The 13,478-nt window shown below is 44.2% G+C and overlaps 1 protein-coding gene across 1 annotated transcript in view; it reads right to left on the bottom strand.

Moving 5' to 3' along the window:
- The window catches only part of TRMT6 (tRNA methyltransferase 6 non-catalytic subunit), a 32,434-nt gene extending 21,082 nt beyond the window's left edge, over positions 1-11,352 (bottom strand). Inside the window, exons 1-3 of the mRNA XM_085895559.1 lie at positions 10,028-11,352; positions 7,297-7,427; positions 5,092-5,204 (exon numbers count right to left, since the gene is read on the bottom strand). Of these exons, the coding sequence (XP_085751685.1) occupies positions 5,092-5,204; positions 7,297-7,427; positions 10,028-11,100 (1,317 nt within the window). The 5' untranslated portion in view covers positions 11,101-11,352. The remainder of the gene's footprint in view (positions 1-5,091; positions 5,205-7,296; positions 7,428-10,027) is intronic.
- Between the last annotated feature and the right edge of the window lie 2,126 nt (positions 11,353-13,478).

Here is a 13,478-nt window from a genome sequence, read left to right as displayed (position 1 = left end):
AACCTTCCTCTACTCAACCCCAGCATACCCTGCAAAAATGGATTTAATCGGACAAGGTGTTCTACTCGAAATCGACGGAAACCAAAAGTTGACAGACGGACAGACGGACGCCCGGACAACGCCTGTGACGACAATACCCCTTTTCAGCCCAATTCGGGCTGAGGGGTAAAAACGAATTGGAGGTCCGTTCTAGGAAGAAGAAAGCGAGAGGGCAAGCGAGCCAAAAAAAGCGAAAGTTGAAGCGCACGAGGGAAGAAGCGAGCCAGAGAGGAAGCGTGCAAACGAGGAAGTGGGCAAGCCCGCAAGTGAGCAAGCGAGCGTGTGGGTGTCTGACCAGTGCCAACAACGAGACAATTCGTCCTTCCCAGTGCTTGAGCAAGCGAGCATGTGGTGCACGTGTGGGTGTGAGCAGCGCCTACAACGAGTGAGGCACGGGTCGGTCAACAACGTGTGAGGCGTGGGTCAGTCACCGACGGACCGTGTGGGTCACTGGATGTCACCAGTTTCGTGAAGTGTGAGGAGCTGCCTGTGTCGCAGCACCAGGGTCTAAACCCGCGACAGTCGATCTTGGTGCCCTCCCAGACGTCGACTGGCGTTCAAGGCTGTTCACGAGAGGGTGCACGGCAAGGCTGGGTGCTGGCGACGGACGTGACACGCACTCACACATTTCAGGACGTTTTCACTTCACGGACAACTACTCCCTGGTGAGTGAGACAACTCTTCCCCCCCCCACCCCCGAATGATCTGCTGGGTATCCTTGTCTGTGTTTAGCTGTAAGTCAACCCCTGATAAGCATCTGCTCTCTGTGTCTTTCCTGCCATTTTGATTGATTTTGCCTGAGTAATTATTCATTTCGTTGCTTTGAAATTTATTCATTTATTTATTTTTTATTAGTAAATTATTTGTCGATTTCCAACCTGTCCGTGTTTGTCCTTTCCTTCCATTGGTCTCGCATTGTCCGAACCGAGATAGACTGGGAGGTAATTACCACAGATTTGACCAAAAATAGTCGGCACGCACCAGCGGTTAAAATGCTCGGCCACCCTGATTAAAATATAATCGAGATAACATTAGTGCTTTGCAGAGGGCAAAGGTAACATGAACTTTAGTTAAACGCTCAGGTAACCCGCTCAGGTTACCACGTGACCTCTAGTTAAACGGAATAATTAGACGGTGGACACTGGAACTCGTGGTTAACTGGGTGGCGTTCGTGGTTCTAAAACAACCCACCGTACCACAATGTTAATTGTGAGCGGTGGCCCCAGATCCGGCTCTTCCGAGGACAACCGGGGATTAATCCCCCTGAGTGACAAGCTGGTGTCTCGGTACCCGTGGCTGCAACAATATTTTAGCATGAGCAAACATCACACAGTACAACCACGTGATCTCTGGTAGATATCATGAACACATCTATGGTAGATAATCTGCAATAAGCATTTGAAACATTGTTGTCCAATTAAAATGACTGGTCTAGAGTTTAAACCAGGAAGTAACGAGAACGGCACTCCGTAGAGCACCTACCTCAGCTAGGCTGAACAGTTTGTGTTTTGTATCCCACAGATAGGCCTTGTCATCTCAATTCGTCCTTGTCATCTCTCAATGATGAAGAATCATTAAAAAAAAAATTATATTCTCATATGAGGATCCGGATTCGGATCTTCACCACAATTGAATCAATTCACACACCCAATACCCAACCTGTCCAGCAAGATTCATCAGAATCCGTCCACAACTTTTTGAGATATCATGCTATATATCGTTTTTAGCCAAATTTCAAAATAGTGAAGAATCACTTAAAAAATAAAATAAAACTCTACCATCCAGATCCGTATCAGGATCTTCACTGATATCTAATAATTCCGTCCTTGTGACACACCCAACATGTCCACCAAATTTCATATGAATCCGGACACAACTTTTTGAGATATTCTGTTCACAGACAAAGACAGACAGACAGACAGGGGTGAAAACATAACCTCCGCCTACCTTCGGGGTAGAGGTAATAAAGTGCTCATATTAAAAAAAAAATTCCCCAAGGTGCAACGACTGAGTAACATCCCCACCTCTTTCAAACCAGACCCTGAAGGAAGAGTTTTGCAACTGTTTTTTCTTTTTTTCAAGCACCATGGACAAGAGCCATGCCCCATCTATCTGCCTTTTGTTCATAATATATTGTAACGGATTTGGTCTCCCTAAAGGGCGACACGAGACCATTGTAGATTTACTGTATCTCCCAAGATGCCGAGCAGAGGCAAAACTGTGCGTACATGGAGAAATCAAACACGATGTGGTTGTTTTACTAATTTCATCTCGTGCCTGTTTCAGCTCACGGGGTTGGCTGAACTGAGGGAGAGGGGATTTAAATACACTTGAAAACGAGATCACGACTCACATCCACAGCAATTGTTTGAACACAGAGTGTTTTTTAAATTTATAAATATGAGGGAGGGGGAAAAGGGGGAGTGAAATGCAATCAAAAGACACAGATAACTCGATGGTGTGCTGAAATGGATGGTAACAATATCTTGGTTATTTTGGTGTTAATCTAAACATAGCAGAAATAACTCGAGGGGAGCACTCGGTAGAGTGCAAACCCTACGCCGCCAATACTGCTGGGTCACTCAAGTGCACCTGATTTCCTATTCATTCAATTTGATGTCAACAGTGCTCACAGAGTTATAGTTTGCAACTTTCCCTTTTACTTACTCAATTCATTCGTCCTAACTAATTCCTTGAGACAGAAATTGATTTTACGTGGGTATATCCAGCTGAAGTTCCAAAATCAGCCGCAATTATAATTTTGGCATGTTTTTTGTTGGAAATCACTTAGAACATGTAGAAATGCAAAATATATATATATATATATATATATATATATATATATATATATATATATATATATATATATATATATCGAAATTTTGTTGAAAAAAAAAGTTGCAAAAATTTTTTTTTTCTCGAACAATTTTTTTTTTGGGGGGGGAGGGGGGTTGGAAATCACTTAAAACATGTAGGAATGCAAAAAAAAATTCAAATATTTTTCAAAATAGCCGCCATAGCGGCCATATTGGATTTTGGACAGAGTCCAAAATCTAATGGCATGATCTTTGGACCATACCTAATCCCCCCACCAAGTTTCGTCGAAATCCGTCGAGGAGTTTTTTTCCGTAATACTGTTCACAAACAAACAAACAAACAAGCAGTCATAGACTGGTACTTACGAAATTGTCAACTTGACCACTGACCTTGTCTAATAAAAGCTGTCTCGAGAGAACGTAGCGACGCAAACCAGAAGTTTCTAAACCAAACCATCAAAAATCGAATGTTTTGGATGTTTGACCTCACTGTGACCTTGACCTTTGACCGATTTTGACCAAAATCTAATCAGCGCTCACCACCACCCTCCTGGATCACGTGGTGTAATTTGACATTGGTATCTTCTTCCGTTCTCGAGTTATCTGTACCAAACCATCAAAAATCGAATATTTGACCTTGTTGTGACCTTGACCTTTGATCGATTTTGACCAAAATCTAATCAGCACCAGCCATCACCCTCCTGAATCACGTGGTGTAATTTGACATTGGTAGCTTCTTCAGTTCTCGAGTTATCTGTACCAAACTATCAAAAATCGAATATTTGACCTCACTGTGACCTTGACCTTTGACCGATTTTGACCAAAATCTAATCAGCACTAGCCATCACCCTCCTGAATCACGTGGTGTAATTTGACATTGGTAGCTTCTTCCGTTCTCGAGTTATCGTGCCTACAAACAAACAAACAAACAGAAACGGAAGTCATCAATCTACTTACGAAATCTTTAGATTTCGTAAGTAACAAACAGAAACGGAAGGCATCAATATACTTACGAAATCTTTAGATTTCGTAAGTAACAAAAACAAACTAGAGGGGGAGCACTCGGTAGAATGCAAAACCTCCGCCGCCAATACTTCTGGGTCACTCAAATGAACCTTATATCTTATTCATTAAATATGACGTCAACAGTGCTGACAGTTATAGTTCTTTTCTCCATCATTAAAAAAAAAATTGGGGGGGGGGGGGTTGGAAATCACATAAAACATGTAGAAATGCAAAAAAAAAAATTCAAATATTTTTTCAAAATGGCTGCCATAGCGTCCATATTGGATTTTGGACCAAATCCAAAATCTAATGGCATGATGCTTGGACCATACCTAATCCCCCCACCAAGTTTCGTCGAAATCCGTCGAGGAGTTTTCCGTAATACTGTTCACAAACAAACAAACAAACAAACAAACAAACAAGGGTGAAAACAGTAACCTCCGATCTTCGATGGCGGAGGTTAACGAGATGGTGGGCTGAAATGGATGGTAACAATGTGTTGGTTATTTTGGTGTTAATCTAAACATAGCAGACTCAGACGAGAAACACAAAATCAACAGAAGAATCACAGTGTGCGCAAGTGTAGTGCTTAAAATGGCTTGGGTTTCCTGGAGCGCCAAGGGGTGCGATACAGGCACACTCTCGGACATCTCTACTGATCTGGTCTCACCCTTATCCGTCTGCTGCTGTACAAATGACTGTGCGCACATTCCCTGGGAGGGAGGGAGAAGGGGTGTGATGGATGGCTGGGCACTGAGCTGTGCGAGTTCCAGGCTGTGATTCTGAGAGATGATGGTCCCGGCCGTGAATCCAAGAAAAGAAGAGAGCGTTGATGGTCCCGGTTCCAACACAGAGATTATGGTCCTGGCTGTGTATCTCAGAGAAGACTGACGAAATATGAGACCGCAAGGTGCTTTCGTCCCATCTTACATAACCAGCCCTCTCACCCACTCATGTGCAGGTCTTGCATACACTATTGGTATGCAATGCACTCTGCCCAATTGAGAATTCCCCCTCCCCCCACCCTATGGAATGCCAGACTGCAGAGTTCGACTGTGCTCAAGCACGGAAGCAACTACCTACCATTCTTAAGTCTTTGGTACAACCCACCCAGGGTTAGAACCGAACGGCCAATCTCTCAGACTCAAAGCAGACACTCTAACTATTTATGCCACACAGTCTGGTAAACCTTTAAGAAAACACAAAGAAAATAATTTTTAAAACCACAAACCTTCCCTTGAAAGCCTTGTTCTTTGAGGTTTCTGATGTCGTCTGTGCTGAGTTTCTGAGATGAACAGTCATCTACGATGTTCCGATTGTCTAGCCCAGAACCCGCAGCCAATGCTGACATCAAGATTGAAAAAAAAAACAAAAAAAAAATGTTATTCAAGTTGAACAAATATGACCATTATAAAAAAGGGCAGCACAAGCAATCATTTGGGCTACCTGACATTGAAAGACAAATGCCAAGTCACATTTGCTCTCTCGCATCAGTAAAAATTCAGGAAAAAAAAGAATCTTTTGGTGCCGAGCAGGAGGAGAGTTTGGTTTTAAAGGTGCTCGGAGTTAAAGGCAATAAAGTAACAACCACAACATCTGTTTGAATCAAAATATGATAAAATCTTAAATGTGTTCTGCCAGGTGGACTGATAATGAACTATCCTCAAGAAAGCGAGTTGATACTCTACGCCCCCACCTTTTGGGTCGTATGAGGAATAGATGTGTAATATCTATCTAAATATTACTAAAACTCTCATCTTGTATGTATGTATGTATGTATGTATGTATGTATGTATGTATGTTCCCGAAATACAGCCAAAACGGTACACGATAGCGTAAAACTTTTAGGGCCACCTTACTCACCATTTGCCTGCGGTGTGCAGTGTCAGTTTTCATTCAAATCGGGCAACAAAAAAATTATTTAAAAAAATCAATTCCCAATTCAGTCAAGTACTCTTCGGGAGAATTTGATCAAAGCAAACAACCTCAGCGGTATAGTTCGCTGGAGCTATCTTTCCTTTTTTTTCTTGAAATGATTTTTTTCATCAACCGCTGTCACAGCGGGAACCCAACGGGTTCACGGGTCGTCTGGTGAAAACTAAATGTTCAACAGTTTTTGAAATATCATGTACACAAAAGTACATGAACAGATGATCAGTCGGTTGGTCGGTCGGTCGGAGCTCATTTTAACGTCACCTGTCTCCGACCTTGTCGGAGGGGGGCGAGCGACAAAAATAATAACTCAACTGTGACCGTTGTGCAGCTGTGGTGATGTGAACTACTGTAGTTTGGGAAATTTGAGTTTGTACACCATATTTGATTTAAAACTACAAACTTTATGGAACATGCAAAAACATCAGTGATAAGAGCACAAACACCTCGACCTTTTAGTTCGAACGGTTCGCCTACAAATGCAGATCACAAAACAATCTAAGGATCTAAAAGGAAAAAAAAAATAGGAATGGAATACTTCCAGTTTGTATACAATTGTGTTGCACAATACGAACCGTCTCTCACATGAGAGGGACACAACGGCTGTCCGAGGATGGCACAGTGAGCCAAAGTGATCCAACATGGCAGGCATGCACATCCAATATTGGCTTGAAGTGTGATGCACTCATCTCTTAGTATCGAGGTGTAGTAGTTGGGTTCAAGTTGCATTCATGTCTGTCTGATTAAAGGACATGGCGTCCATCCAGTGTAATACAATTATCGGAATGACGCAAGGGAGGAAAATCACATCCTTTTGGAATATGAGAAGAGAAAAATGGATGAAGTGGCTCGATGCATGTAAGCAGCATTCCTGTCAAAGTTGGGCTCAAGGCCGAACCAAGTTCAGGTCATTCCTTCTCTTTCCTCAACTAAAAAGCTCTTATGACCCCACCAGTCCCTGCTTCCCTCCACCGCCAAATGCACATCTTCACAATGTGCTCGAAACTTCATTGAACAATTCTTCAGACGCACGGCAGACGTTCTTTCTCAGTCCATCAATGACTTGAGTTACATTTGCTGTTTATGTTTATTATAAAATCGAGAATTTTGCTTTCACAGAAGCAAATTGTTGTTGATAATTATCACATCTCGCAACTAAAGAGGTCATAGAACACGATACCCTGCACAGTGTTCAAGTGTGCATTGTACTGCAATTATAACACAATAATGATTTTAAAGATTGTTTCATAAAAACCCAGAAGTCTCGATAACAGGAAGTGGGTGGGGAGGGGGGGGGGAGTTAAGGGGTTTACCCAATCTCCACCAAATTTTGCATCTTGCAGATGTGATGGTATTGCTCAGCGTAACCCCTTCCACCCACCCCACTCGCTCCGTGAGTGGGCGGTTGTTTCTAGGTAGGTAAATTCAAATATTTCAACCGCACGGTCCAATGGCAGAAACATCTCGATAACATAAAAGACCCCAATCTCTCTCTCAGTATTACCATCCTGGGTGGGGACAGGAGCTGACATCACCAAATGAAGCTTCCCATTCCTGTCAACCTCGAACCTGGAACCGTAAGGCTGTCCGAGGAGGAAATCCAGCAGAACGGGATGTCTTCCAAACAGAACTTTCCTGTCGCAAAACACCTTTACAATCACATTGATCGACACTTGATCACCTTTACAATCACATTGATCTACACTCGGTCACCGTTACAATCACATTGATCTACACTCGGTCACTTTTACTATCACATTGATCTACACTCGGTCACCTTTACAATCACATTGATCTCCAATCGGTCACCTTTACAATCACACTGATCTACACTCGGTCACCTTTACAATCACACTGATCTACACTCGGTAACCTCTACAATCACATTGATCTACACTCGGTCACCTTTACAATCACATTGATCTACACTCGGTCACCTTTACAATCACACTGATCTACACTCGGTAACCTTTACAATCACACTGATCTACACTCGGTCACCTTTACAATCACATTGATCTACACTCGGTCACCTTTACAATCACACTGATCTACACTCGGTAACCTATACAATCACACTGATCTACACTCGGTAACCTATACAATCACACTGATCTACACTCGGTAACCTTTATAATCACATTGATCGACACTCAGTCACCTTTACAATCAGATTGATCGACACTCGGTCACCTTTACAATCACACTGATCTACACTCGGTAACCTTTATGATCACACTGATCTACACTCGGTCACCTTTACAATCACATTGATCTACACTCGGTCACCTTTACAATCAGATTGATCGACACTCGGTCACCTTTACAATCACATTGATCTACACACCGTCACCTTTACAATCACAATGATCTACACTTGGTCACCTTTACAATCACACTTATCTACACTTGGTCACCTTTACAATCACACTGATCTACACTCGGTCACCTTTACAATCAGATTGATCGACACTCGGTCACCTTTACAATCACATTGATCTACACTCCGTCACCTTTACGATCACACTTATCTACACTTGGTCACCTTTACAATCACATTGATCTTCACTTGGTGACCTTTACAATCACACTTATCGACACTCGGTGACCTTTACAATCACAATGATCGACACAGTCATTTTTAGGTCGCCTGTTCGAAGAACAGAGACCTATAGCGATACCCCCGGCATGAGCGTGAAAATGTTAAAGTTTTTGGTGCAAGTTATTTTTTCCTTTCTAATGTTTTTGTCTACCACACTATTTTTATATATATATATATATATATATATATATATATATATATATATATATATATATATATATATATATATATATATATATATATATATATATGTGGGCGCATTATGTGATACCGGTCGTCCATATGTCCGTCCCTCTGTCCGTTCTTGTCCGCACTCTAACTCCCAAATTTTTCAACTTTCACGTTTCATATTTGGTACGTAGGTACAGACTGTGGAGACGGTGTGTCGCGACATACGTTCGTCATCTCAAGTGGATGCTGTTTTCCATGTAGTAGCACAATTCTGTATATACCTTCTTGTTCGGGCGTATATTGTGCTCACTTGCGCTCTTGTTACTGATTACAATATACAAATACATATATTGCTTAAAAATTATTTGGATCAGACTTCACTGCAATGATTTATAAAAAATATTAATTATTGGACGAGTCTTTTAAAAACGATAAATGTATAAACAGGCGAGCATTGGGTGGCTTTGACACCAACTCTGGTTACAATCATATTGATCGACACTCGGTCACCTTTACAATCACATTGATCTACACTCGGTGATCTTTACAATCACATTGATCTACACTCGGTCATATTTAGAATCACACTGATGTACACTCGGTCACCTTTACAATCACAATGATGTACACTCGGTCACTTTTACAATCACATTGATCTACACTCGGTGATCTTTACAATCACATTGATCTACACTCGGTCATATTTAGAATCACACTGATGTACACTCGGTCACTTTTACAATCACATTGATCTACACTCGGTCACCTTTACAATCACAATGATGTACACTCGGTCACTTTTACAATCACACTGATCTACACTCGGTCACCTTTACAATCACACTGATCTATACTCGGTCATCTTTACAATCACACTGATCTACACTCGGTCATCTTTACAATCACACTGATCTACACTCGGTCACCTTTACAATCACACTGATCTACACTCGGTCATCTTTACAATCACACTGATCTACACTCGGTCATCTTTACAATCACACTGATCTACACTTGGTCATCTTTACAATCACACTGATCTATACTCGGTTATCTTTACAATCACACTGATCTATACTCGGTTATCTTTACAATCACACTGATCTATACTCGGTCACCTTTACAATCACAATGATGTACACTCGGTCACTTTTACAATCACACTGATCTACACTCGGTCACCTTTACAATCACACTGATCTACACTCGGTCATCTTTACAATCACACTGATCTATACTCGGTCATCTTTACAATCACACTGATCTACACTCGGTCATCTTTACAATCACACTGATCTATACTCGGTCATCTTTACAATCACACTGATCTACACTCGGTCATCTTTACAATCACACTGATCTACACTCGGTCATCTTTACAATCACACTGATCTATACTCTGTCATGTTTATCATCTCCACATGATCGCAGAACTTGCCCTTGCGTACTTCAAACTACGTACTTGCCCTTACGGATCCGAAAAGCTCGACACATGCGATGAGAAGTGAGTAGCACACAGGCTCCCTGCTGCACTCGGCTCTCTGATATCGGGTCTTCATCCTGGACGGATGCATCAGGCACGGAGTCTCCTCCAAGCGACATCCTTTCAGGCACGGAGTCTCCTCCAAGCGACATCCTTTCAGGCACGGAGTCTCCTCCAAGCGACATCCTTTCAGGCACGGGGTCTCCCTCCCGAGTCGAGTTCTCAGGCACGGGGTCTCCCTCCCGAATCGAGCTCTCAGGCACGGGGTCTCCCTCCCGGGACGAGTTCTCAGGCACGGGGTCCCCCTCCCGAATCGAGCTCTCAGGCACGGGGTCTCCCTCCCGAGTCGAGTTCTCAGGCACGGGGTCCCCCTCCCGAATCGAGCTCTCAGGCACGGGGTCTCCCTCCCGAGTCGAGTTCTCAGGCACGGGGTCCCCCTCCCGAATCGAGCTCTCAGGCACGGGGTCTCCCTCCCGAGTCGAGTTCTCAGGCACGGGGTCCCCCTCCCGAATCGAGCTCTCAGGCACGGGGTCTCCCTCCCGAGTCGAGTTCTCAGGCACGGGGTCCCCCTCCCGAATCGAGCTCTCAGGCACGGGGTCTCCCTCCCGGGACGAGTTCTCAGGCACGGGGTCTCCCTCCCGGGACGAGTTCTCAGGCACGGGGTCTCCCTCCCGAGTCGAGCTCTCAGGCACGGGGTCTCCCTCCCGGGACGAGTTCTCAGGCACGGGGTCTCCCTCCCGAGTCGAGCTCTCAGGCACGGGGTCTCCCTCCCGGGACGAGCTCGCAGGCACGGGGTCTCCCTCCCGGGACGAGCTCGCAGGCACGGGGTCTCCCTCACGGGACGAGTTCTCAGGCACGGGGTGTCCACCTCCCGCCATGTTCTCAGGCACGGGGTCTCCCCTTCCCGCCATATTCTCATGCACGGGGTCCCCCTCCCGGGACGAGTTCTCAGGCACGGGGTCTTCACCTCCCGCCATGTTCTCAGGCACGGGGTCTCCCCTTCCCGCCATATTCTCAGGCACGATGTATCCCTTCTGCGCCATGCTCACCATCGTAACTGTCGAGTTTCCGGTTGTAGACGATCCACACAACACTTTCCCGTCTCAAATAATATAATTGTCGGTTTACTAGATGAACACGATACAAGACACGTTACGTGTTGATAACCGTAGTACTGTATGTACAATGAACTACGAAGACACGAGACGGAAAGAGCGGTAACTCGGCCTCGTTCCTCAGTCAGATCAACATCGACGAAAATGTTCGAAGCCACCGGAAGTTCTCCCGCGACCATCTTACCAAGCGTGATCGCGGTTACGAGAATAAAATCATTTTACGTGGATTTATTATAATTAGAACATTCATCTCACATCGAAGCTGTGCCGTCCTGTAAAAGAAGGAACTGCATTGGTCGTCAGGTCAAGGAAATCAAAAGATCATCCTGCACAACAACCACCTCAGCATGTCCTTCTTCCTCTTCATATTCTTCTTCCTCTTATTATTCTTCTTCTTCTTTTTGCAATTTTAATGGCGCTTTCAGAGCCAGTAGGCTCTATACACGCCACGTACATGAACGCGATCGAAATTGTTTATTATCCCATCGAGTGTAAAGAAATTTTAATGGATTTCCCACTCTAATTCAGGAATTTTAGTGCCAGCTTACAGAGTTGAGGGTGCTTCTGGTTCATCAGCCTCAACACTCCAGGTAGATACAACACCTTGATCCCCATTACTCCCACATTATGCACAAGATGCCGCCTGGGTCCCTCACAAAGAGGGCAATTTAGGAATAAATGAAATTTAGGAAAAGATGGCAACAGGTCTCATTTCCACCAATGTCTACATGAGCAGGGATCCAGCACAGGTGGACCACCAGACCCCTCCACTTCGCAATATGAACCAAATGCACCAAGTCTTCCGGCACCAAATCATTCCCACAACCCTCCTGTAAGGATTCCAACGCCTTTCACGTGGAAAGTCCATCAGAGAGGATAACCACACGGAGGGGATTAAACTCAATTATCCATTCTTGAGCCAGAACTATGGCAAATAGTTCAGTCAAGAAGACCGAGAGATGGTTCGTTAGCCGGAATGCTCTGACCACCCTGAAATCAGGGATGCATATTGCAGCAGTTGTCCTTCCAAGAGAAGGTTATTTGGAGCCATCTGTATATACGTGCAACGATTGAACTCCGATTCAAATTTCAAGTCAATTGGATGAAAATTGAGGATTTTCGAAACACCACGTGCCTTCGATACAATCTGAGACCCTGCCCTGCTCACCAAACTCTATTCCAATAGTATCCAAGGACATCTCCACTCATGACTCACAGACTTCCTCTCCTGTCACAGCCAACATGTGACGCTAAATGGAGTTCTTTCATCCCCTCTTCCTGTCCAGGCTGGAGTTCCTCAAGGCAGCGTTCTGGGCCCTGTTCTTTTCCTGGTTTTCATCAATGATCTCTCTGACTGGAAAATCCTCAATCTCTTTGCTGAACCCTCCACCCCCTGCTGTACCATTTGTCATCCCATCCATCTCTCAGATCAGAAAGCAGCAGCCTCTTCACTCTCTGCAGATCTAGATAAAATCACAAGCTGGTCCAACACATGGAACATGTCCTTCAACCCTTGCAAATCTCACACTCTCACTTTGTCTCTCCTAAAGGACCATCGGGAACCCTCCCCCTCCCCCACACCATCAACTTTCTCAACAATCTTCTTGAAGAAGTCCTTTCATTCAAGCTTCTGGGTCTCACCATCTGCCAGGATCTTTCCTGGGAAAGCCACATTTCCAAGCTGCCCTCCAAAGCCAGTTGCCGACTGGGAATCGATATCGTATACATATATTTGCGATATCATGCGATATTTTACCATGCCATACACGTATATCGTTTTTGGCCCTATCTCTCAATGGTGAAGAATCACTTAAAAATTATAGTAGTCGGATCCGGATCTTCACCAGAATCTAATCAGTTTGTCCTTGTCACACACCGAACCTGTCCACAAAATTTCATCTGGATCCGTCCACAACTTTTTGAGATATTCTGTACACAAACAAATCTGCCAGACAGAGGCCCCTGGAGTACCGGCGGAAAGTGGACGCAGCGACACGCCGCTCCGGTGCATGCTCCCATACCTGACCTGACCTGACAAACAAACGAAAAATCACTCATAGAGCAACACTTGGCAAAACAGCACAAAGTAGAACAGCACTCGGGAGAGCCCATACCTCTGCCAGGTGGAACAGGTCATGTTTTGTATCCCACTGATGGGCTGGATGTGAACCAAAATCCAATCTGCTTGTTTTTGTCACCTAACCAACTCATCCACCTTGTTTTGTCATAACTCGTCCACAACTTTTTGAGATATGATATTTAGTTTTTGGCCATTTCTATCATTTTTAGAAATTAGTCCTGTGTTTACCTTAAAA

The sequence above is a fragment of the Eptatretus burgeri genome, chromosome 9 (assembly GCF_056783735.1).
Source record: "Eptatretus burgeri isolate ZD-2024b chromosome 9, Ebu_testis_v1, whole genome shotgun sequence".
Lineage (NCBI taxonomy): Eukaryota > Metazoa > Chordata > Myxini > Myxiniformes > Myxinidae > Eptatretus > Eptatretus burgeri.
Note: the sequence above shows the minus strand (reverse complement) of the source record. Positions and strands in the feature narration are given on the sequence as shown.